The following is a 26,034-nucleotide window of genomic DNA, read 5'->3' on the forward strand; positions in this document are numbered from 1 at the left end:
CTTCTAGGTGTACCTCAGGGGGAGGTGCGCTAGTGGAAGAACGTGCCAACTGGGGAGACTAGATTAAGGTGCTCTGAGGCAGCCTGGTTTTGGCGGGAAAAAAGCTGAGGCAAAACTGTAAAGTAGAAGTGATTCAGCCTGCCTGCTGAGAGGCCCAGCAGAGGGGGGTAGACTCTGGCTCGCAACTGTTGCAAGTTACAGTAGTGCTGAAGAACAGCAATAATCTATAGAAAGCTGGTTCTGAGGCAAAAGAGAGGGAAAAAAAAGTGGTCGCTTTATTTTGAGGCTTGACTTTTAAAGCAGCCTGTTCTGGGGGGGGAGTATGCCCTTGACTCGAAGCCAGATGGCAGAAATGGGTGAAGTGAAAGACCCCCAGATTGACCAAGGTTCTGAGGATGAATTTGGCTCAGTGCAGGGTGACAGTACAGGAGAGCAGAACCCAGAACTCAGAAAATTACTCCTAGCCCAACAGCATGAACTGAGGGTGAGGGAAATGGAGGAAAGATTAGAGAGAGAGAGAATGGAAAAGGAGGAAAGATTAGAGAGAGAAAGAAGGCAATTTGAGATTGAGAGAATGGAAAGAGAAGAAAGAATGGAGAGAGAGAAAATTGCTCTGGAAAAAGAAAGAATGGCGTTTGAATTAAGAAAATTGGAAATGATGAACCAGAACAATAATAACAATAGGGATTCTGAGGGAGGCCAATTGTCTAAAGCTGACCTGAAGAAATTCCCTGTGTACCACAAGGGAGATTGTCCTGAGGTGTTCTTTTCCTTAGTGGAAAGAGCGTTTGTGGACTTCTCAGTAAGGGAAACTGAGAAGATGACCATCATGCGATCTTTAATCAGTGGTAGCCTGGCTGAGGTCTATGCCGAGATGCCTGAGGAACTGATGAAAGATTTTGCAGAGTTTAAAAAACTGGTGTTTGCAAGACATGGGATAAATGCGGAACAGTTGAGACAAAGATTTAGGTCAATCACAAAAAAACCAGAGCAGACTTTTACCCAAGTGGGGGCCCAATTGGTGAGGCTGCTTGAGAAATGGCTATCTCAGGAGGGGACAGAGACCTATGAGCAGCTTAAAGACTTGATAGCACTGGAACAGTTCTATTCAGTCCTGCATGGGGAATTGAAATTCCAGGTGAGGGAAAGGAAACCAAAATCTGTGGTGGAAGCTGCCGAGATCGCAGATTTTATTTCACAAATAAGAAAGCCCTTGGGTGAGGGGAAATCTGTAGGTAAACCCAAAGAAACCTACAGCAAGTACTCTCAGGGACCAGGGAAAAGCCAGCAAGGGGGAGGGGCCCATGGTGAAGGGAAGCCCTCAGACATGAAACCAAGACCTCAGATTTTGGAGGGAAAACCAAAACAAGATGAGAGAGAATCAAAATACACCAGAAAATGTTATTTCTGTCAGGGAAAGGGCCATCTAATCTCAGAGTGTGAGAAATTAAAGCAGCTAAAAGGAATGGTGCCTCAGGATTCTAGTGGAACCAAGCCAAAAGCTGTGTTCTGTGTCCAGAGAGAGCAAGGCTCATTGTCACTGAGGGAGCCTGTTGCCATGGCTGCTCAGTCTGGAACGGCTGCATCTGCTGATCAGGCTGAGGAAGGTGGTCCTCTTGTGGAGGTCAAGCGATGCTTGCTCGTGAGAACAGATTCTCAGTTGTTTGAGACAGCAGGGGTGGACGTAGGAATACTTGGCCGTCAGTATCGGGGGCTGCGGGACACTTGTTCTCAGGTGACCCTGTGCCATCCAGATATTATTCCTAGGGAATATATAATCCCGAATGAGAGCATAAAGGTAGCAGGGATTGAGGGGCAGATAATCTCACTCCCAGTCGCGGAGGTACCTGTCAACTTTCAAGGCTGGAGGGGAGTTTGGCGGCTAGCGATTTCATCGACTCTGCCAGCAGCCGTGCTCGTGGGAAATGACCTGGCTGAACATGTGAAAAGGGTGCTAGTGATTACACGCTCACAAGCCACCACGGGGACAGTTCAGGGGGGTAATGATGAGCCAGAGACGGAAGCAGGTGGGGGGAGTTCAGAAGCTGTGGTGGAAACCTTGACCACAGACAGCAGATTTGGACAAGAGCAAAAGGCAGACACCACTCTCCAAAAGTGTTTTGAACAGGTGACTGACGCCCAGCTAACACCTGAAACCCCAGTGAGATTTCTGGAGAAAAAGGGGATTTTATATAGAGAGACCCTGAGGAATACCTCAAAAGGGGGAGATGGGATCAGAAGTCAGCTGGTGGTACCTGAAAAGTATCGCCCCATGATCTTACAAAGGGGGCACTCTGACGTGTTTGCTGCGCACTTAGGGGTGAACAAAACACAGCAGAGAATCACACAGAATTTCTACTGGCCTGACATAGGGAAGCAGATCAGGGAGTTCTGTAAACAATGTGATGTGTGTCAAAGGCAGGGGAATAGCCGCGATAGGACCAAAGCAAAGTTGTGCCCTTTGCCTGTGATTGACACTCCGTTCAAATGCATAGGGGTGGATATTGTGGGACCTTTGCCCAAGGCCACAAAGAGGGGGAACAGGTTCATTCTCACAATTGTGGACCATGCCACAAGGTACCCTGAAGCCATACCCTTGACTAACATTGAAACTAACACAGTGGCAGATGCCTTGGTGGGGTATATGTCCAGGATGGGATTTGCCTCAGAAATAATCACAGATTTGGGCGCATCGTTCACATCAAAGCTCATGAAACGCTTATGGCAAATCTGTGGAATTAAGCACAAGGAAACCACTGCTTATCATCCTGAAAGTAATGGGTTAACTGAGAAGTTCAATGGGACTCTAATGCGCATGATTAGGGCTTACTTGGCAGAGAATCCAAACAATTGGGACCAGAAGCTGCAATCCCTTTTGTTTGCTTATCGATCAGTGCCACAAGCCAGTACCGGGTTCAGTCCATTTGAACTTTTATTTGGGAGAAGGGTGAAAGGGCCCCTTGATTTGATCAAACAAAATTGGGAGCAGATCACCCAGGATGACCCACAAGACGTTGTGACATACATAGACACCTTGATGAATGACCTAAAGAGAAATCTAGAGCTGGCAGCAGAAAACCTGCAAGCTCAGAAGGTCAGACAGAAAACATGGTATGACCACAAAGCTAGAGAGAGGCACTTTGACCCAGGGGAGGAAGTGCTTTGGCTTAGGCCCTGCAGAGAGAACAAACTGCAGCTCAAATGGGCAGGACCATATAGGGTCATTTCCAAGATGTCAGACCTGAACTACCTAATAGAGCAGGAGGAGAACCAGGCAAGGAGGGTGGTTCATGTGAATGCCCTAAAACCCTACTACAGAGGGGAACAGAGGGTTCTATTTGCGATAAAAGCGGCTGAGAGTGAGGAAGCTGAATTACCCTTCTGGGAGGGTAGAGGGGAAGTAAAATACAACCCAGAGGAGGTAAAGATCAGTCCTGCACTCACCCAAGACCAGCAGCAAGAACTAAAAATGCTGCTTAGTAAATATCAACAGGTGTTTTCCAACAAGCCGGGGATAGTGAAGGGAGTGATGCATCGGATCCACACAGGGGATGCACCCCCGCAGGCAGTATCCCCATACCGAGTAACGGGACCCTATAGGGACAAGGTGCGGAAGGAGCTGGACGAGATGCTTAGGGAGAACATAATCGTCCCCTCTTCTAGTCCTTGGTCCTCTCCGATAGTCCTTGTGGACAAGCCTGATGGGAGCATTAGGTTTTGTGTCGATTACAGGAAATTAAACCGTGTAACCACTCCTGATGCCTACCCAATGCCCAGGCTAGACAACCTGATTGAAACCATAGGGGGTTGTCGGTTCATCTCATCATTGGACCTGGTAAAGGGATATTGGCAATTAAGAATTGATCCCAGGGATCAAGAAAAGACTGCCTTTTGCAGCCCTTTTGGTCTCTATGAGTTTCGAGTCCTGAGCTTTGGTCTCAGAAATGCACCAGCCACATTCCAAAGGCTGATGGACCAGACCTTGGCAGGGCTCAGTGACTTTACAGTGGCCTACATTGACGACATAGGGATCTTCAGTAATACCTGGGAAGATCATCTGATACACCTGGAGTTAGTGCTGCAGAGGTTAAGTGCAGCAGGGCTAACAGTAAAGGCCAGCAAGTGTCAGCTGGGTAGCCCAGAAATAAAATACTTGGGTCACATGGTAGGGGGAGGAGTGATAAAACCCCTGGAGGCCAAAATAGAAGCTGTTCGTGATTGGCCCAGACCCAACACCAAGAAAAAAGTCAAATCATTTCTTGGGTTGGTGGGCTACTACAGAAAGTTCATCCCGAGGTTTAGCGAGATTGCGGCTCCGCTGACCGATCTGACGAGGAAGAAGGCTGATGACCGCATCCCGTGGGCCAGCGACTGTGAGGAGGCGTTCCAGAGGTTGAAGCAGGCGTTAATCAACTATCCAGTGCTGCGTGCTCCAGACTTCGACCGGGAGTTCATCATCTACACCGATGCGTCTAACAGCGGGGTAGGAGCAGTTCTGTGCCAGGAGGATGAGAATGGTGACCAGCATCCAGTGTCCTACCTGAGTAGGAAACTTCAAAAAGGTGAGAGACATTTGGCAACCGTGGAGAAGGAGTGTTTGGCCATAGTCTACGCGATCCAGAAGGCCAAGCCTTACATCTGGGGAAGACATTTTATTCTGTGCACTGACCATTCACCACTGCAATGGTTAAAGACAATGAAAACCCACAATAGTAAACTTATGAGGTGGGCTTTAAATCTGCAGGACTATGACTTTGAAGTGAAGGTGGTCAGAGGGTCAGTGAACTGTGTTGCTGACGCCTTGTCAAGAAGACCTGAAGATTGAAGACGGCGAAAGAACATGGACTATGTATATATATTGATGACAAAAGTTAAATGTACCTGTTTTTTGAACTTGGTTTGTATGAATAAAGGTAAATTGATGTAATGTATATGGTAAATGTTTAAATGCCTAATTGCTATGGTTAACTTAGAATGTAAGTATAAGTAAGTATGATATGGTATGTATAACTGTTGTTGTGTGTTTTATCCAGGTTGTTTTTTGGGAAAAAGCACCTTAGCTTTCCCCCTACAAAACAACTTATAAAGAGGGGAGGTGTTACATACAGCACTGATGTTACCTGTCTGTCATGGGTTTGGAGGGAAAGTTCCATCCTATGGGGAGTGGAAGGCGGGACATCAGGAGGAGGGGCTGTACTGTATATATATGTGATGCGTGTGTGGAGAAGTTTAAGAGACACTGGGATGTGACGAAGCAGCAGCTGGGAAGAAGAAGCTGGTGTGGGAGTCTGTGTGTCAGACAGGGTACTACTGTGTGTCAGAGTACCAACCTGATAGGTTCAGGTGTCTGTTGGTTAGCCAGAACTGATAGGTTCAGGGTCTGTGCTTCAAGTTAAGGGTTCTGTGTGAACCAAACTGTGTGTATGTATGAGTGAAACTAAGCCACGTTACTAAATCTTATTCACCTGATCATTTTATTTTCCCTGTGTGTTGTTTTAAATAAACCTTATTCTTTTATTTGTTAAAAATCCATCCCTGGTCTGTGTGACTTCTTACAGGGAATGGTTGGTGGCAGCTTAGTTAAAGTGTGGCAGATCCCAGTAGGTCTGGGTTTGTCACAACGTTTAGGAAGTTTTTCCTGATATTAACCAGAGATCTGACTTCCTGTAACTGGAGCCTATTGTTGCCTGTCATGCAGTCAGGGATCAAAAAATATTAATAAAAATATTTAATGTTCTGGGCCCTGCGATGAGCCCATTTGCTCTCCAGGCACGGTTAGCTTCTCCTAGTTTGATATGGGCCTTTAATCATCATCCTCTGAGTACGATTCTGTAGCCAATTGTTTATCCACCTGACAGTTGTTCTATCCAGCCTAAACCTTGTTAATTTGCTAATCAGCATTCCTTCTGTTTATCAGAGATTATGCAATCAAAAATTGAGATTGGATTAATCTGATGTGCTTCTAGTTATTACTGTTTTTTTAAAAAAAGATGTTTGCATTGCAACCGCTTAATAATCTGTCCCAGAAATTTCCCTGAGATTGATGTCAGGCTGACTGGCCTGTAGATTCCAGGTCCCTCCTTTTTGCCCTTTTTGAAGACAGGGATAACATTAGCCCTCCTCCAACCATCCATGATTTCAAGAAATAATGGATAGCTGTTCTGAGATGTATTCAGCCAATTCCTTCTGTACTCTTAGATACAGTTTGTCTGGCCCTGGGGATCTGAACTCATTCAAGGCAATAAGATATTCCTTGACTGTTTATTGATCTCCTAAACATGCCCAGTTCTTTCCATCTCTCCTCAAAAGACTTGGTTTCCAGCCCACGGAGACATCGCTGAAAAAACTACATCTGTGACAATTCTGCACGTCAATCTATTGTTAAAATCTTTGGGACCAGGGAAGGCCTTAAAAAAATGAGGCCCAATTTTCCAGCAGAAGTGCAAAGTGAAAACTCTTCCAGAGCTGAAATACGAGGAGAGGCAATGTGCAAGCAAAGGGCTTAACATAACTTAGTCCCTCCAAAAACATATCAATTGAAACCTGTGCAATTTTGTTGTCCAATTCATTTTAGAGAATCTATCCTTGGCGGCCCATGGATGCCCGCTATGTCTAGGGAAAAAGATGAAAAACGTTGGGTTTTTGCAGTAAAGCTCCAGGCTGGCTGCGGGATTCGAAGAACTTTAGTCCTAAGAAGTAACATTTACAAGTTTTGCCACAGACTGAAAGTGCATTCCTGCCTGAGCTTGGTCATCCCCCAAGCAGCAAATCCCTCTTTGGTGAAAGAAGAACTTTAAGGAAACCTAGATCAGCCATTCTGAGCTTGAGAACGGCTTGCCCTTGATCAACATCTTTTAGGATGGGCATCTTCAAAAGCAGGAAAGCGAAAAAGAACCAGTTGCAGTGGGACCAGTTCCAAGATTCACCCGCCCACCCTGGCTGCTCTTCCAGGAGCATCTACTGTGCTCTGTCGAGAAAGGCTTCGTTTTCCATGATGAGCCTAAGCAGGAAGAGGTGAAAGTTTGCCTCTCCCACCAGTTGAAGCCAAACAAGACATGGTTTAGGACATGGTTCTTCCTTAGCCATTTCAGATTATGCAGTTTCCAGAACCCACCAGCCAGAGAAGGGTATCTCTGTGAGTTCACATATTGTCACCCACCATGCTTTCAGGGGGGCTTTGATTTCTAGTCTGCAAGTCTTCCACTTTGGCTGGCCCAACATGAAACCCTGACAAAGCCTTCGTGCCTTACATTGAAGACAGCAAACCTTCCTCAGCCTCCAAGCACGTGTATTTTCTCTAACCCTGGAGCCCCTCCAGATCTGTTGGACTAAATTTCCTTTGTGGGCCACCATTTTTGTTTGTGAAACGTGGCCTGGGGTGCCTGCTCTCTCCCCTTTGGCCTCTAGTGGGAGGTCTTATACCATTCATTCCTCTTTATCTGATAGACCTCAACTGGAAGGACCTGCAGTGAAGCTGGACAGCCTTCTGTGCAAATGTCTCTTTTTCTTCTGTACCTTCCTTCTGTACTCAGGCAGAGAAACCAAGATGGATCCACCCCAACAAGTGTGAACCACGGGGATCCAGATTCTGCTGATGTTTCCTCACTCCTTTATCATTAACTTTTCCTTGCCAGGTTAAACTCCAGAGGGTTGATGATGCCCCCCATTCCAACCCACTTTGCCCCTCTTTGCCTGGAGGGAGAGAAGCTTGGCTGATCATAAGTCAGTGGCTTCAGATGGCTTGCAGAGAGAGCACCCCTCTCCGTCAATTTTGTCCAGTTTTGTTCCTTAAGTAATGAATGCAATGATCAGTTCATGATTGCCCTCACCTTGGACTAGCCAGGATGATTCAAAACTGTCCCCCAAACACATTCTCTCGCAAATCAAGCTAGGAGGACAGGAGTTGGGGAATCAGGCCAGGTTGTTTAGCATCAGCAAGAAGGAGCCGGGACCAGAGAGCAACACTGTATGTGAAGGGGCTTGCACCGCATGCCTTGGGTCACCTACTCCTGGGAAGGGTTCTGTCCGTTGTCCTGAAAGCACACTCACTCGGAAGCAGCGAAAGGGGTCCAGAATCCACGACCCCTGCCTGAATGACGGGAACGTTTGCCCTGCAGCTGGATGAGGGCCAGCCCTACCGCTAGGCAGAGTGAGGCAGCCCCTTCCACCAGCAGGCCATAAAGGGCATGGAATCCCTCAGCCTGAGCTTCCCAGCTAATTAACAAGAGTGGCTGATTTGCATACGGGATCCCCTCTGGGCCTTTAAGGGAGAGGCAGCAACAGCAACAACCCAGGACCTTCTGCCTCCAGAAACTGGGTCTGAACACCATGAGGTGGTTTTGCCTTCTGCTTGTGTTACTGACATTCACACCAGGTCAAGAATATTCCCTAGTATTTTTTTTTCTATGCTCTCCAAACCACATTCTCTGTCTCATCTCTATCCTTTCTTCTTCAATGGCTTTTAGTTTAACAGTTTATTTAATTTTATGGAAAAATCCAATAAGCTTTAATACATTTCTCCTGTCCCCTCAGGAATCTTTGCTCGGTTCACCTTAACCAGAATTGGCCTCAGCACCTCTCGGACGCCCAGTTCAGCTTCCTTGCACAATTAGTGCTGGCTTTATATTTGGAGGATTCAGCTGGCTTCAGCAAAGAGGAGGGGAAAGCCCAAGATTCCTCTTCTGGCATAGTTTAAACAGGAACAAGACAGATTTTGGACCGGAGGTCTCTGGTCGTTTCTCCCCTTCTGCAGATGCTGCCAGAAATGTTGCCTCTTTGACCATCACCAACGTCCAGGGAAAGGATGAGGCGACATACTACTGTTGTGCATATTACAGCAGGGTTAATAGCCCACAGTTCCCCACAGCGATACAACCATAAGGGGATCTGAGACAGAAACCTCTGCTAAGGGGAGGAAGGAAAACTTTGAGGAGGCTCTGCTTCCTCTCTCCGCCCAATTCAGTCTCCCCATGTTCAAACCTACGGTGAATGTACAAAACATGCACTTCCTGCCACTCTGAAAAGGGGATGTGAGTCTTCTGTGCTTCATATGCCCCATCATCCCTCCCTTTTAACCTTGTTTTTGTCATTTGCTTTCCAGTCGCTTCTGACTGACGGCCTCTCTGACAGGGCTTTGGGGCACGTGAGATGGTGGGTCTCAAGGATAGCCTTGTTCAAGCCTAGTCACGCTGGTTTATCCCGCACATGAGGAAGGGGGCCTCTAGCTGGCCACCTCCATCCTCACAAGTTGTCTGCTTTTGTATAGGCTCTCCGCTTGACTTGGGTCTTTGCCTGTGCAGAAGAAGTGTGTGGAGGATCCTCTCGATTGCAGGCAGCCCCCTTTCTCCGTAGAGAAAGAAGAGAGGGACGTGGGTCAGGTAGGCGCTCCCCTGCTCCCTTGTTGAACGAAGGCAAGTGAGCAAAGCCAGACTAGGACTCATGGAGTCGAAAAACCATGGATCTCGACGCTCAACTGCGTTTGCTTCAGAAAAATCCCCCACCCTCTGGGACTGTGAGGACGACAGAGGAATGTGTTTGTGCCTCACAACTCCAATTGCCTTTAGTCTGGCCTACGTCCGACTGACCTCACTGTGGCTTGACCCATTTGTCCCTTTGTATTTGTTAATTTCAGAGACCCTGATGAATATGAAGGCATGAATATTTGCCCTTTTTGAAAAATCCTCCGTAGCCAGAGAAGGCAGACTAGGCTGCTGGATAACTTAGCCTTCCCTGAGGCCTTTCGCACCTGCTTATGGGTGCGCTGAAGAGCTGATCAGCAGGCGCATAGGCAGAGAGGGGCCCTTACCCCCACAGCCGAGGGCTTCACCCCCTTCCCCACTGCTCCCATGGCTTCCTTAGCTCGGCCACCCCCACGGACACCCCTGCTGCGACGGCCTCCGACAGCCGAGCCTCCGGCAGCTGAGGCTTCCTTTAGGGCCGGCTCCGATGCCCTCAGGGAAGCTGGGCCACCCTTTGCAAAGAGACAGCCTGTTGAGCGGGGAGAAATGGATGGTTTTTGGTTCATGTGATTGGGTTCATTTGGAAGTGGTGGCAGTTCCTCAGTTTTGGAGGGAAATGACGACCGAGACTTGTCTGTAACGTTCACAACTTCGGTTTTATGAACTTTCAGCTTTTCCACAGCTATTTCAACAGGATCAAAACAGGATAAGTCAGGCAAAGGTCCGTAACTGGACGAGGTCAATTCTTTCTGGAAACCAGGGTAGCTCATTGGCGTGCTGGGCCAAAACGCTCGCGATCCCTAGGATTACGAAGAAGGGCATTCCTCACCACGCAAATGGTGCCACAACATGGGTGTCGAGGCCAGTCCCCTTCCTTCGGTGGTTTGTTGTAAGTCTGGTCTGGTCTGACCACTTTCCTGCCTCATCCTTATCCCCACGGGAAAATGATCACCATCCATTCCTGAGTCTCGTATACCGTCTCTCCATCTTTCTTTAGCTCTGGATCCGGTAACAGCCCTCCAACCTTCATGTTAGGGGAGTCTCTGAGAAGCCCATGTGTTTTCTCATAATTCGCATCTGTAAATCCCTTCTCTCTCTCCTCGTTCCTTTTCCTCCCCTCATCCTCGAACCTACTAACAAATCTCCTCTCGATCTTTTATACTCTCATCCCATATAGACAGTTTAGCTCCTCCCCCTTTCCATTCTCTCCTTCTTCCAACAGACAAATTTCTGTCCTTCCCTTCATCTCCTCTATCTTCCCTTCCTCCTCCATTAAGATTTCTTTCACCTCAGTCGCCCCACTCCCACTACTTCCCTTTCCCCCTTTTGACCCTTCTATCAATGAGGACGACTCACTTTCCTCCTGCTTTCCTTCACAGGTCATCAAGCTTGACAAACCACAAACCAAGATAAACCACCCTTTTGGCGGTGCGTCCCCTTCTCTACTTATAACACACATCCCATTGAAGTGGCTGTGTGGGTTGTTCGTGTCTTTCAAAGCCCAACTTATGGTGCTTGCATAAATAACACTGAAAGTTCTCTAGGTGGATCTCCAAGCCCAGCTCTTGTGTTGGTTGCAGGCTGCGTTGGGGCACTGAAATAATCATTGTAAGAAGCCCAACATTGCTGAGAAAATGAGGTTTTATGTCTATTCTCCACATCCCTGAATATGCAACATTTCCCGCACAACGTTGACACATTTTGGAAAACAGATATGGAGTAAAGGGACCTGCGATCATGTCTGGGTTGAAAAGAGACTGGCCTCCGTTCTGCCCAAGAGGATGCAGAAATACGCCAACAGACCTGAAAGGTCCTTATTGGTGATTCTGCAAGAGAATATGTTCCCCTTCAAAGCACAGAAGCTTCCTTGGTTCCAAAGCACCGCCGAACCTTCACCTTGGCCCATCTCAATACACTTTTGTCGGCACTTGCAGGTGGGGTGAGGTAGGGATGCCAACCTTTCTGATCAAAACAATGTCCCTGCCATTCTGGAAAGTTGAACTGATTTCTCCTCTTCTAACATAGTGTCTTTTTTTTTATTGTGATATAGAAAAAAAATTAAAATGGAAATTGCAAGACAATCTGATGCACTTTACAATTTCTTGTTTGTTTCAGATCTGAACATTGCAGAAATTTCTGCTGCTGCATGAAAAATCTGCGAAGGAATTGGCTTCTTAAACTTCTAATTAATAATCTCCCTTATTAAAGCTCCCTATGTAAAGGGCTAAACACTCACCAGCGAGTATTCTATTTGGTAACATTCTGCTTTATGTCATGTGTGTTTATTCAATATTGGACACAGACAAGAAAAGGGACTTTTTGGGTGATTGATTGGCTGTTGCTTGACTATCGGAGTGAGTGAATAGTTGATTGATTGATTGATTGATTGATTGATTGATTGATTGATTGATTGATTGATTGATTGATTGATTGATTGATTGATTGATTGATTGATTGATTGATTGATTGACAAAGCAGAAATAGGTTTTGTTAGATTAGATTATCTGGTCAGGTTTGATATCCACATGAATGACCAAAAATGAGAATCAGAGGCATACCTGCCACACTGAACTATTTCCTGCTTCACCTCAAGCGGGAGGTGCAATGTCTTCAACATTTTATTAATCACAGATACGAAACATATAGTTCAACGTTTATTCCTATACACCAAATGGGGAAGAACCAGCTTTCTTCTATGTCTGGGTGGGCTTTTTTGTGAGTATATAAACCGGACGTCCGAAACCCAAACTTCCCTGAAGTTGCAGGACTTGTAGGGGAGAGGAAGTGGAGGCTTCCCTAAAATTTGGCATCTCTAGGTTCCTAGGGGATATTTTATAGCATCTTAAATTAAAGATAAATAGAAAAATCAATTCATCAATTTAATTGGGAAAAAAATTATACATTCCTATTTGTGATTTCCCAACCTTGACAAATCACCCTTTCTTTCTTCTCCATCCCTATCTCTAGTCCAGATCTCTTGCAGGAGAGGGAGTGGGAGGGTTAGCGGCTTCTACAACTCCTGGCACCCACAGAAGCCTGTCGGTGCCCCCATATGGCTAATACATCAACATCATGCTAGAGCCTCCGGGACCCCAGAGCGATTCTCCGGTTCCGTTGACAGCTCTGCCAACAAGGCCACCCTAACCCTCTCCAACGTTCAAGCAGAAGACGAGGCAGACGATGACTGTTTACTTCATGAGAGCAGCTCATAGCGCACGATGATGCAACACCGGGGCACGCGGGGAGTCCTGACTGAGGCAATTCCCCCCCAGTGCCAGACAGCAGGATGGAGGGACCGCTTGAACCAGGCTTTCCAGCCCCTCTTTCTATGCCCGGAAGACAAGGGAAGTGGGACCCAAGCAATCCCCCCCCACTCCTGCTGTCTTTGGAAAGCCGGTGGGGTTGGGGGAATCGCTTGGGTCCCACTTCCTTTGCCTTTCTCCTGCCTGCCTGCCTGAGCATAGAAAGATGGGGGAGGCCTGACTGAAGTCATCCCCCCCAAAACACCCGTCGTTTGCAAAGACAGCAGGGAGAATTCTTTTGGTCAGGCTTCCCCCCCCCCCCCCCCGGATGCCACAGGGGCAATGTGATCCCCCATGTCTGAGCAAAGTGATCCCCCCCCCCCCCCGTCCTTGTAAACAGGAAGGTGGGAATCCCTCCCGGCAGCCTTTAGGAAGCCGCCCGAAGGGAAAATCCCTCTTCTTATGCCCCCCCCCGAGAGGAACAGCTTATCTGCGGGGGAATGAGGTAGATAGAGATAGACGAAGAAACAAATATAAGAGGGTCCTATTCGATGCTTCGTATTAGTCAGGGTCTCTGGACCTCAAGAATACGAGGCAACAGATGTCTGATGAAACAGGGATATTCTTTGAATATTGTGATTCATTTTCCTATTCGTCGCCGTGTCTCTTCACCGTTGGTGTTGCCTTCATGTACCTGAGAGTATGAACAGGATCCTGGGCTTTGCAATGTTAGTCTGTGCAAGCTTTTTAGGCAAAATATCTAAGGAAAAGTAATAATATATTTAAGAGAAAATTATAACAATATAAAAATAAAACAAGCACGTTAGAGACTAACTGCTATATTTTGATGCGAATTTTCTTGGGCAAGTCCACATCCTGGGAAACCATATGCACTTTGTCTGCCTCTGGAGCTGCCCCTGACATGTTGGACTGAACTCAATTAATAATCAGACAAATATGTTTGTGAAATATGCATGAGATGCCTTCCCTCTTCTCTTTGTCCTCTAGGGGGAGATGTCCCTCCAATCATTTCCCTCTATCTAAGGATAATAGTACAGTGGTGCCTCGCTTGACAACGATAATTCCTTCCAGCAAAATCACTGTAGAATGAAATCGTCGTCAAGCGAAAGTAAAAAACCCATTGAAATGTATTGAAACCCAGTTCAATGCGTTCCTCTGGGTGAAATACCTCATTGTGCAGTGAAGATCCTCCTTAGGGCGGCCATTTTCTGGTGCCTGTTAAGCAAGCAATCTGTCCCAAACACAGCAGGGAGTCATTTTGCACAGTGCGTGGCCGTTTTGAGAGCAGCCGATCAGCTGTTTTAAAATCGTCGTTTAGCGAAGAATCAGTTCCCAAAGCAGGGAACCAGTCGTCGTAAAGTGAATTTCTCCCCATTTAAACATCGTTTTACGATCGCAGTAGCGATTGCAAAAACCTCATCGTAAAGCAGATTTGTCGTGGAGCGGGGTAATCGTCAAGCTGGGCACCACTGTATTAATGTGTCATGAAGCCATTTTTAAAAAACTCATGCTGACCCTTTTCAGGGCTTTCTAGCTAGAGGACTACTCAGGACTGGTTTTCCTTTCGCATCTTCTGAGAGCATCCGGGCATTGTGCCCCTTGCCCAAGGCCACACAGGCTGGCCATGCCCTGACCCAGTCGGCCTCTGAAACTGTGTCCCCAGGACAGATGGCTACACTCTCCTGCCCTAGAAGTTGACCCCTCCTCCCGCAGCCTGGTATGTGCCTGGCGTCGGACTGTGCTATGTGTCTCGACCGCCCGTCTGTTCCCAGCCTCCGACAGACGGCTAAACTCTCCTGCACTAGAAAGGGTGGCGGGAGCTGGGATGACATCCATTGGTACCGGCAGAAACCTGGACAAAGTTTTTTTTAATCTACAGTACAGGCACCCGAGGCCAGGATTCTTTCATGGCAAAATGGAGGCATCCAGTCATGGTGGAGATCTTTCTTCCTTCACAATCGGAAGCCACTTTCCTTTGGAGTCCTGAATGCGCTTCACTAGAAGCAGGGCGGGCTCTGCTTCTGTTCTGGTTGTGGGCTCCCTCAGAAGGGCAACAGGTTGTCCACTGTGGCAACAGAGCACTGGACAGGATGACCCTTTGGACCACCCCAGTAGGCCCTTCGTGTGTTTTCTTGGCTCAATAACTGGGAATAACTGTGGGGGAAATGACCTCCCTTGTTCTCCATATCCAGTGGCTGAGAGTTCCCTTCGTTTCCCTATCTCTCTGTCTCTCTTGAAAGAGCCGGGCAGAAGGGGAGCGCCAGAAGGTGTAAGGGTGTGCCCAGGACCTTTCCCCATTCCATGGGAACGTTTCTCATGGAACATGCCCCCAATTCCCTTGGCGTTCCCGGATGTGCTGCCAGGCAGCCAGGAAACCACCCACGGAGCCTCTCCCCTCAGCCCCATTCTGAAAAAGGGTTTTTTTTCCTCTAAAAAAACGGTCAGAGTCCCCTTCAGGGAGAACTGCTGGTGTACATTTCTGACAACTCAAAGATTTAAAATGATCATTTTTGGAACCCAGGTAGTTTTCACACTTAGAAGAGGAACAGAAAAGGAAAGGAAAATACTCTGGGTTAACAATTGGCCACGAAGGTGTTGTCGGAGTGAAGGACTAGGTTTTTGGCACGATGGGCTAAGCTTCCTGGAAGATGGACTGCTAGCAAGACACGCCTTGCACCTCACAAATTCTGTCAAATATTTCTGACTTATGACAATTCCTGACTTATGTGGTTGATACTATGAGACTGAGGAGACTGAGGAGGAGATTAATAAACAGTCAAGGAATAATGGTTCTTGTGGGGTTTTTTTGGGCATCTTTGGCCGTGTTCTGAAGGTTGTTCTTCTTAACGTTGGGCCAGTCTCTGTGGGCGGCATCTTCAGAGGACAAGAGTAGCACTCTGTGCTCTGGTGCAGTTTATTTGGGAATTGAGTATTTATAACTGTTGGATCACCTTTGTCCTTTTCAAGGAATATCTTATTGCCTTCAATGAGTTCAGATCCCCAGGGCCAGATGAAGTGCATCCAAGAGTACGGAAGGAATTGGCTGAATAACTCTCAGAACCGCTATCCATTATTTCTTGAAATCATGGATGGTTGGAGGAGGGCTAATGTTATCCCTGTCTTCAAAAAGGGCAAAAAAGGAGGGACCTGGAATCTACAGGCCAGTCAGCCTGACATCAATCTCAGGGAAATTTCTGGGACAGATTATTAAGCGGTTGCAATGCAAACATCTTTTTAAAAAAAACAGTAATAACTAGAAGCACATCAGATTAATCCAATCTCAATTTTTGATTGCATAATCTCTGATAAACAGAAGGAATGCTGATTAGCAAATTAACAAGGTTTAGGCTGGATAGAACAACTGTCAGGTGATAAACAATTGGCTACAGAATCGTACTCAGAGGATGATGATTAAAGGCCCATATCAAACTAGGAGAAGCTAACCGTGCCTGGAGAGCAAATGGGCTCATCGCAGGGCCCAGAACATTAAATATTTTTATTAATATTTTTTTATCTCTGACTGCATGACACTCAACAATAGGCTCCAGTTACAGGAAGTCAGATCTCTGGTTAATATCAGGAAAAGCTTCCTAAATGTTACAGTTGAATGGGAATGGAACGAATTACCTCATCAGATGGTGAGTGCGGGAACAGGGGAGGCATTCAAGAGAAATGTAGACAACCACTTGCCAGATATCCTTTGATTAGCTTTCCTGGCCCTTTTGGGCTCCTTCCCGCTTCATGATTCTATGATTCTGGGACACCTCCAGGGTTCTCTGCTCTGCCCACTCAACTGCTTGTGCAGAATTCAGAATTTGCTCTGATTCTATTCAGCAAAATCATGGGGAATTCTTTCCTGGTCCTTCCTAGTCCTTGGTCAATAGTATATGTGCCTCAAAGGGACCTCTCACTATACGGCCACTGTACAGTTTCTTTTCAGGATCTGGAAACACTTGTGAATTCACAAATCTAGAGAATAGAAAGTCATGTCCTCCTTCCTGGCAAAGAGTGTTTGTTTGTTTGTTTAAGAGAGAGTGTGTTTCTTCTTTTCTCATCTAGAACTAAGCCTGGGTCGGTGAGGAACTACAGCGCTTTACCTCCTATACTTGCTCCCCTTCTGGGTCCCTGTTCTTCTGCCCTTGGCCTTCAGGGGGGTGATGGTTCTGCTCTACATTTCTGACAACTCAAAGCATTAAAATGTTCATGCAGTCAGAGCATGGACAGAGTTCCTATCCAGTCCTCTGAAGATGCCGGCCACAGAGACTGGCGAAATGTCCAGAAGAAGAACCTTCAGAACATGGCGAAAGAGCCCGAAAAACCCACAACAACAATTAAAATGTCTGTTGAGATGGCTGAAAGATTGGCACCTGCCACTTGGAAGGAGGCAGGAAGTGTAGCTTTTTCTTGGTCCTTTCTGATCGTTCATGCAAACATCAAACGTTCACAAGACAACTTGGTTTGGCCTAGCCTCAGCTCTGCAGGCCCTGTTTGAATTGCAATCTTGTTCACTCAAGTTATTCCTTGACTCAGTTTCTCTCCCACTCTTCTCCCCGTCGAGGGACACAAGGGGGCTTCCAGATGCTTTCAAAGCTCAAATTGGCCGCTGACGTCCCTCCTCCTGATAATCAGCAAACCTACTTGCTAGATGATGAACGAGACACTCGTTTTGCACGCAAGGGTCGGGCGGCGGTCTTCCCAAGGAGATGAGAGAGTTCCACCGCTCCTGCCGCATTTTCATACTTCAGAGGCTCTTTCTCATAAATCCGTGTAAGCACTAAGCAACCAGATCAAAATTGAAAACCAGAAGAAAGACTCTCTAGTGTTGTTCTTTTTTTAAAAATCCTTGTCACATCCTGATCTGGGCTATCCAGGTATGTTTGATTGTGTACTGTGGGAAGAGAGAGCTGGACAAAGTGGTCCCTCACCCAAGCCAGGCAGCATCTTAGAGACCCATCGAGACAACCATGTGGAGGATTTTCGGGTCCCTGTGAGACATCTCACCCAAAGCAGAAAGAAGACATTTCCTCCCTTATGGTAGCTTGTGCATTTCACACAGAACACCTCCATTGCCTTCTTTGACTCTGCTGGTAAGCACACACCTGGACGCACACATTGCAAGCAGAAAAAGCCGAGGTGATTCCTCAGAAGGATGAGAAACACCCCGTCTTGTGCATTGGACAGTCCACAAAGCAAGGGGCCATTGGCATGCGAGAATGAGTCAAACAGTTCAAGAACGCGTCAAACAGACAGGCAAGTCCTCTTTGAGTACGATGGGGTGTGGGGATGAATCTCACTGTTTCGTGGCAAGGAATGGTTGGAAAGTGGTGTCTCGTTTCACGTGGGAGGATAAACCAGCTCATGGATGGCATCCCTCACCTCTTCTGGTCCCCTGCAGTTGTGAATCCACAAGGGCTCAGGGACAGATCAAGCCACCCTCCATCCATGCTTTCAGTTTGCAAGTCAGGAGGGGAGGCGAAGCCTTTGCTCGTTTCTCCTGCTGGCTGTTTGGAACGGCCTTTGGAATCCTTTGCTCTCTTTCGGGGACACGCACGTCTTTGGCCCTTCGGGCTTGCCCTTCCTCTGGCTGATCCCAGAGAGAGAGAGAGAGAGAGAGAGAGAGAGAGAGAAGGTCTTCTTCCTTCCTACCCATGACCCGAGACGCTTCAGGGGAGAAGCATGGGATTGGGCATAGCTCCGGGCCAAGGACCGTACAGGGTGGGCCCTTGATTCCTCTGGGCCCGCTTCTGCATCAGCCTCTTTGTGGTGAACGAGGTCCCCATTGCTCAGGGTCATCCTGAACATCCTTCTTTGGTTTTAAATTCTGACATGCAGACCCTGGATCTGCTGCATTTGCTCTGGAGATGATGTGAGGTCTTTGCGCCAGAGACAAGAGTGGCTGTCAGAGGATTTACATAATGGAGCACCCTTTATTCTGCTTGGTGTGACTTAAAGAAGGAGGGGAACGACAGGTCACCCCATCCAGGCCTGTCTCTGCTTCGGAAAGAGGAAGACTCCTTTCTAGAGCTCGCCATGGCCTGGGCTCTGGGGTTCTTGGCACTTCTCTATCCCTATGATGGTAACGATGAGAAAAATTAACTTTACGTGCAGTTTCATCCCACGGGCCACCCACAAACAGTGCATTATGTGTGAGCTCCTGTAATGGAGATTTCTTTCCCCTCTTTTGTCTTCTAAAGGCGTCAATTCACAGCCAGCACTGACTCGGCCGATATCGGTCTCTGTATCCCTGGGACAAAGACTCAAACTGCCCTGCACCAGAAGCAGCGAGGGCTGGTACAACTCTTTTGTCTGGATCTGACAGAATCCTGGGCAGGCCCCTCGGTTTGTTCACTGTGACGTTTGCAACAGCAGTGGAGAAGGGCTCCCGGATGGGTTCACGGCTTCCAAATCTGGGGACACGGGCCTTTTAACGATCAATAACACTGAGGGGGAAGACGAGGCGGTTTATTACTGCACTGCCTGGTCAAGGCCTGCCAGCATGTTTCACAGGGATACCTTCTGAGGAGGAACGGAGACAAGAAGCTTCCCTCGTCCTCTCCACGCTGAGGAAATGAGCAGCATCCCCGCGAAAGGCGTCCTGCCACCTGGCCACCACCGAGGGGTCTCTCAAGATCACTTGCCATGAACTCCGATTCCTATCTCCTCACAAGTCTCTGCTTGGACACCCTGAGAACGCAACGTGGGAGTCGGTCCAGCTCTTGGGAGCATTTCTGGAGGGGAAAGAAAATGCACCCAAATGCTTTCCATCCCATGAATGCTTTTGGAAAATGAGCAGGGCTCTACCTGTACATCTGAAAATGCCCTTCAGTCTAGTGGGAAGAGTGTAGAGATCCCGGCTGAAGCGGGGGAATTAATAAATCCTTTGCCTCAGGCCGTCACACGGTCGCTGTCCCTGAGCTAGAAGGGGAAAACCTCCTTCTCCAGAGCCAGTATGACCCGGAGCCACTGGTTCTTGGGCATCAGAAAAAAAACAGGATAGACTTTTCTGTTCTATTTTTTGTGAAAAAAAAATTATTTGAACATATAAATCTACAAACTACAACAAAATACAGTAACAAAAATAAAAATAAAAAATACCCCCTCCCCCCTTTTGAGGACAGAGATTCCAACCTCATTTAAGTCCTGAATTTCCCAAGTTTCCAGAGAGCATTGGAAAAAAAAACATATAAATCATCTTGCTTTGATCTGTCCCTGGGCCCGAACATATATGGAGTTCCAGCTTTGTGTTTGCATCGTCCCTTGGTTGTTCTCGTCGTGCTTCTAGTTGTTCTCGTCGTGTGTCTAGTTCTGTGATATCCAACAGGTTCTTCAGGGACACCTCCCTCGTAGTCCAGTGAGTCCAGCCAGTCCAGCCAGTCCAGTCCTGCCCGACCAGCCAGCCAGTCCAGCCAACCAGTCCGTCTAGTCCAGCCAGCCCGTCCAGCCAGTCCAGCCAGCCCGTCCAGTGAGTCCAGCCAGCCAGTCCAGCCAGTCCAGCCAGCCAGTCCAGTGAGTCCAGCCAGCCAGTCCAGCTAGCCCAGTCCTTCTAGTCCAGCCAGCCCGGCCAGCCAGTCCAGCCAGTCCACCCAGTCAGTCCAGCGAGTCCAGCCAGCCAGTCCAGCCAGCCAGTCCAGCCAGTCCAGCCAGCCAGTCCTTCTAGTCCAGCCAGCCCGGCCAGCCAGTCCAGCCAGTCCACCCAGTCAGTCCAGCGAGTCCAGCCAGCCAGTCCAGCCAGTCCAGCCAGCCAGTCCAGCCAATCCAGTCCAGCCAGCCAGTCCTGCTAGACCAGCCAGCCAGTCCAGCCAGCCCAGCCAGTCCAGTCCAGCCAGCCAGTCCAGCCAGTCCAGCCAACCAGTCCAGCCAGCCAGTCCAGCCAGCCAGGCAGTCCAGCCAGTCCAGCCAGTCCAGTCCAGCCAGCCAGTCCAGCCAGCCAGTCCAGCCAATCCGGCCAGCCAGTCCGGCCAGCCAGTCCGGCCAGTCCGGCCAGCCAGTCCAGCCAGCCAGTCCAGCCAGCCAGTCCAGCCAGTCCAGGCCAGCCAGGCCAGCCAGGCCAGCCTGCCAGGCCAGCCAATCCGGCCAGCCAGTCCAGCCAGCCAGTCCTGCCAGGCCAGCCAGGCCAGCCAGTCCAGTCCAGCCAGCCAGTCCAGCCAGCCAGGCCGGCCAGCCAGGCCAGCCAATCCGGCCAGCCAGGCCAGCCAGCCAGGCCAGCCAGCCAGGCCAGCCAGCCAGGCCAGCCAGCCAGTCCAACCAATCCAGCCAGCCAGTCCGGCCAGAACAGCCAGCCTGTCAAACAAGTTTAATCCAGTCAGCCCAGTGGCTGGATTAGACTAGGCCAGTCTAATCCAGTCTAGGCCAGTCAGTCCAGTCATCCAAGCCAGTCCAAGCCAGCCCAGTCCAGCCAGTATAGTCCAGCCAGTTCAGTCCAGTCCAGCCCAGTCCATCCAGTCTAGTCTAGCCAGTCCAGCCAGACTAGCCAGTCTAGACTGGCTGGTTGGCTGGACTGGCTGGACTGGCTGGACTTGCTGGCTGGACTGGTTGGACTGGACTGGGTGGCTGGACTGGCTGGTCTTCTTGGTCTGGCTTGACTCGCTTGCTGCTGTGGAGGTCTGGATGGCTGGACTGGCTGGTTAAAATGAGGATCCTGTATTAAAGAGAAGGAAAATAAAAGAAAATAAAGATGTGGAAATTTTAATTTAGGCACTTTGCCGTCCTTGGTGGCAGCTCAGACTGAACTGCCAACTCTAGGAAAACCTCTTTCTTGCTCTTACCTGTTTTTTCTTTCTCCTCCCCTTCAATTGTCTGGATCCTCGACGATGTCCTGTGTCTCCTGTGTGAAAACATAATATCAGGATATTAGGAGGCCACGTGCAAAGAAACACAGACTCAGGTGTCGGCTACCTTCCTAGCATGTTGTGTCTGCGTAGATGATGTTTTAATAATGGGAAGGACTTTTCAAACACGCCTTGACTTGTACAGAAGGGGCCCCTTCTGATGGGTGGGTGGGCAGGGGCTGTGGCCCCTCGAACCCCCAACACGCCCTGAACCCTCTTTCCCTCCCTTTCCTCGACTGGCAGCACTTGCTGCTTTGCTCTTGATCTGGCTCATTGGATGATCATTACCTGGAGCAGTTGATTTAATGTCTCCATCACGAAGTCCTCCTCGCTGCCGATGCTGTTCTCCGAGGACAACTATGAAAAAGAAGGTTTTGTGAAAGGAGAACCAGGACTCAAGCCAAAGACCTTTTGAGACCCCTATTTTTAGGAGCGTTTGTGTGTAGGAGGAGGAGAGAGGCAGCTGGGCTCCCAGTCACTGCAGGTAAAACCCCTCCTCCTCCTCTTACCTGCGCCCCACCTCCCAGGATCCACCGGCTGCGTCCATGCAGCGCTTTCCGGTGAGCGAAGGGCTGCTGCCCAGACCCCACTGGGGGGGGGGGACAGGGGGACTGGAAGGAAAGCAGGTCAAACTTACCCAACTGAAGGAATCCTCCTCCAGCCTCCTAGGGGCGCGATGGTGAGGGACCTCCAGGAGACTAGGAGAAAAAGCCCACCCAAGAGGTGAGAACAGGACATCGGAAGGGGCGTCCTGCTCGGGGGAGCCCTCTCCCACCCAGCAGGGCAGCAGTGGCCGGCCTCCTCCCGAGGGGCTCCTCCCAAACCTCCTGCCAAAGGTAGACTCCCTCTGAATACAGGAGCTCCTTTCCTTCTTGCAGCCATGAACCGGGTGCGAGACCTGCCCTGCCAGCTGGGAGGAGGTTGGCCAAGGGCCAGCTCTCTTTCCCGGGAGGGAGCTAGAAAGCTGGGCAGAAGGCGTTGGACATGTGCAAGTCTAGCCCCTCCCCTTGTTCTGAAGCCTGGGGGGGATCTCTGAACGAAACCAAGCCACCCCTTCCGGTCCCTTCGGCTGACTCACTTTTCCGCTGAGTCCAACAGGATTTCCAAGCTGTCCCGCCGGCTCAGGGGAGGTTGGACTGCCAAGGAATCCTGTGGATGAAAGAGAGGCATGAAGCGGAGGAAGTTTGGACCCTTCCCCAGAAGCCCACCTCCCTCTGGACGTCAGGGATGTCCCCCCTTTTCCTCTTCCCCGAGGAGGAAGAAGGAGAAGCCATGACTTCCACCTTACCCAGGGGGAGGGAGCCGTCAAATGGGTGTCCTTTGCCTGCAGACGACGGGGAATGTCCTCCTTCCCGACCAGGCTATGGGAAGAGGGCACAACAGGTCAGCAACAGGAGGCAGGAGTGCCCGCCCTCCCGTCATTAGCCCCGGTTCCTCTTTCGACCTCCTGGGCTCTGCTTCCAAAATCAGCACTCGCCTCCCATCCTCTCCTTTACACCCACTGGGAGACCCCCAGGAACCAGTTTACTGAAAGGGTTCCTCTCCCCCCCCCCCAGCCTTTGCCTGACCACCCCTGTGTTTGCCCTGGCTCTGAGGCTGAGGGCAGGGGGGAGGTCTGGGGGTCCTGTGGAGGGCACGTCCGTCCACCCAGGGAAAAGGGACTACCATTCCACAGTGGCTTCTTCCACTGGAGCCACGTTCCGGCTCTTCTCCTCCACGTCCTGGGAACCCTGTCGATGAAAGAGAGTCATGAACGGGATGATGTTCGGACCCTCCCCCAGAATCCCACCGGCCTCTCAGGTCCCCCGAGAGCCCCATGTCCAATGCACGGCTCTCGTCTCTTCTCGATGAGGAGACATCATCTCATCCATACCGAGGCGACGGGGACAGGCTCCAACTGAGTCTCTTCTTCCTCCTCCTCCTCCTCCTCCTCCTCCAGGAGACTGTCTTCGCTGACTGTGCTGTGGAACGAAGAGAACATCGGGTCAGGTCAGAAGGTGAAGCCATCTGAGCCCCACAGGATGAACCTGGAGCTCCAGCCACAGGTAGCCCCTTTGCCTGATCCGTGCCCCGCACTTCTCCTGGCTCTCAGGTTGACCGGAGACCCTCGGGGTTTCCTGTCGGGCACGTGGGACAAACGAGGGCACCCCTTCTGGTCCCTTCGGCTGACTCACCTTTCTGCTGAGGCCAACAGGGATCCCAAACTGCTCTGCCGGCTCAGGGAAGGTTGGACAGCCAAGGAATCCTGTCGATGAACCGGAGGAGATTTGGACTCTTTCCCCAGAAGCCCCCCTCCTTCTGGAGTCCGGGGGGGGTCCCCCCATTTTGCCCCGGGAGCCCCCTTTCCCAGGGCAAAGCCACCCGCCGCACTCCTTACGGAAGAGTCCTTCGAATTGCGGAGACTGGGCTCCGGCTGAGACTGGCCAGCCTTCTGCTGCTCCTTGACCCTGAGAGGAGAAAAAGACATGACAGATCAGCCCCCCCCCAAAGACTGCAGTGCCCCCCCCCGATCACCTGAGGTGGAAATTGAGTTCTCCTTGGACCTGTGGTGGTCCCTCCCCTCCTTCCTGCCCTCCAAGCCCTCTGAGCCTCCCCCTCCTCCTTCAACTGATGGCCTTCTCCGACTTGCCTGTAGGAAGAAGATGCTCCAGGTCAGACGCAGAAGCTGAGACCCACGGGATGAACCTGGGGCTCCAGCCACAGGGAGCCCCTTTGCCTGATCCTCCCCCCTCCTCGCCCTTCTCCTGGCTCTCAGGTTGATGGCAGAACCTCGGGGTTGCCTGTCGGGCACGTGGGCCAAACCAGGTCACCCCTTCCCATCCCATGGCACGGAGGAGAGTACCTTTCTGCACTGGTTTTCACCACCAGGGTCCAGTTGCTCAGGTAGCCCCGAGGCTCAAGAAGGTTGGCGTCATGGGAATCCTGGAAATAAAAGGGAATCATGAAGCAGAGGACGTTCCGACCCTCCGTCAGAAGCCCGCTTCCCTCTGGAGTCGGGGAGGTCCCGCCTTGTCCTCTTCCCCCAGGAGCCCTCTTTCCTTGGGGAAAACCGCCTGCCACCCTTTCCTGCTTGTCTTCCATGAACAGCATTCCAGTGAGGAAAGGGCTGCTGCCCAAACCCCATCGGGGACAGGGGGGCTGGAAGGAAAGCAGGTCTCACTTACCCAACTGAAGGAATCCTCCTCCAGCCTCCTTGGGTGAGGGACCTGCAGGAGACTAGGAGAAAAAGCCCACCCAAGAGGTGAGAACAGGACATCGGAAGGGGCCTCCTGGTCGGGGGAGCCCTCTCCCACCCAGCAGGGCAGCAGTGGCCGGCCTCCTCCCGAGGGGCTCCCCCCGATCCTCCTGCCAAAGGTAGACTCCCTCTGAATAGAGAGGCTCCCTTTCCTTCTTGCGAGACCTGCCCTGCCAGCTGGGAGGAGGTGGGCCAAGGGCCAGCCCTCTTTCCCGGGAGGGAGCTGGAAAGCTGGACGGAAGGTGTTGGACGTGTGCAAGACCAGTCGAGCCCCTCCCCTCGCTCTGGAGTCGGGGGTGTCTTTGAACCGAAATAAGCCACCCATTCCGGTCCCTTCGGCTGACTCACTTTTCCTCTGATATTAACGAGGAACCCAAGCTGCTCCGTGGGGTCAGGGGAGGTTGGACTGCCAAGGAATCCTGTCGATGAAAGAGAGGCATGAACTGGAGGACATTCCGACCCTGCGCCAGAAGGCCACCTCCCTCTGGAGTCAGGGAGGTCCCCCCCCCTTTCCCTCTTCCCCCGGGAGCCCCCTTTCCCAGGGCAAAGCCATTCGCTGCCCTCCTTACCGAGGAAATCTTCAATTCCCCATGACTGGGCCCTGGCTGAGAGTGGCCTGCCTTCCGCTGCTCCTTGACCCTGAGAGGAGAAGAAGACATGACGGGTCAGCCCCCCAAGAGACTTCAGCCCAACCCCACAATTGGCTGACGTGGAAATCGAGTTCTCCCAGAACCTCTGGTGGTCCCTCCCCTCCATCCTGCCCTCCAAGCCCTCTGAGCCTCCCCCACCCGGAGAGGGAAGTCAGAGCGATCTCTGGGGGGGCTTTTTCTCCTCTTTTCTCCATTCAGAGCTCCTCCTCCCCTTCTTTTCTCAGCAGGTGAGAAACCAGGTGGGTTTCCACTGGAGGCTCCTGGAGGGCAGGGACCTGGGTTCGGTCCGGTTCTGGAAAATGCTGGGGAGGGCAGCACTTCAGCTCTTTCGGGTCCTACCTCGCAGGTGGGGCGGGGGGCTGCTCCTTTTCAGGGGTCCCTCGGCAGCAGGAGCAGAGGCACCTCCTCAGACGCTGGCAGAGAGAAAGAAAAGCCAGAAATTTGGGTTGAAGACAACAACAACAACAACAACAACAAAAACAACAACAACAACAACAGCCAGGATCTCAAGGGGTCCGCTTGGTGGAAAGCATTAAAAAGGATCCCTCTGGATTGAGAGGTGACCCTTTTGTATCAATGAGGAGATTTTAGGTTCCCTTA

General features: G+C 50.3%; 3 protein-coding genes and 1 long non-coding RNA gene across 5 annotated transcripts in view; 2 read left to right on the forward strand and 2 right to left on the reverse strand.

Annotated features, from left to right (window-relative positions):
* LOC140702712 (immunoglobulin lambda-1 light chain) overlaps positions 1-26,034 on the forward strand; it is a 245,965-nt gene that overhangs the window by 127,006 nt on the left and 92,925 nt on the right. The window lies entirely within an intron of this gene.
* The window catches only part of LOC110070135 (immunoglobulin lambda-1 light chain-like), a 261,296-nt gene that overhangs the window by 123,684 nt on the left and 111,578 nt on the right, over positions 1-26,034 (forward strand). The window lies entirely within an intron of this gene.
* LOC144584804 (uncharacterized) overlaps positions 1-26,034 on the reverse strand; it is a 41,910-nt gene that overhangs the window by 15,251 nt on the left and 625 nt on the right. The window contains exons 2-9 of the mRNA XM_078381908.1: positions 25,774-25,847; positions 25,354-25,423; positions 25,133-25,203; positions 24,714-24,765; positions 24,392-24,471; positions 23,927-23,996; positions 23,724-23,794; positions 23,423-23,510 (exon numbers count right to left, since the gene is read on the reverse strand). Of these exons, the coding sequence (XP_078238034.1) occupies positions 23,423-23,510; positions 23,724-23,794; positions 23,927-23,996; positions 24,392-24,471; positions 24,714-24,765; positions 25,133-25,203; positions 25,354-25,423; positions 25,774-25,847 (576 nt within the window). The remainder of the gene's footprint in view (positions 1-23,422; positions 23,511-23,723; positions 23,795-23,926; positions 23,997-24,391; positions 24,472-24,713; positions 24,766-25,132; positions 25,204-25,353; positions 25,424-25,773; positions 25,848-26,034) is intronic.
* Positions 21,470-22,967, reverse strand: LOC140702664 (uncharacterized). The gene is made up of 5 exons (XR_012081897.2): positions 22,838-22,967; positions 22,628-22,698; positions 22,187-22,247; positions 21,838-21,906; positions 21,470-21,545 (listed from the first exon to the last, which is right to left on the reverse strand). It is a non-coding gene; the product is annotated as an uncharacterized LOC140702664 (long non-coding RNA).

The sequence above is a fragment of the Pogona vitticeps genome, chromosome 14 (genome assembly GCF_051106095.1).
Source record: "Pogona vitticeps strain Pit_001003342236 chromosome 14, PviZW2.1, whole genome shotgun sequence".
Lineage (NCBI taxonomy): Eukaryota > Metazoa > Chordata > Lepidosauria > Squamata > Agamidae > Pogona > Pogona vitticeps.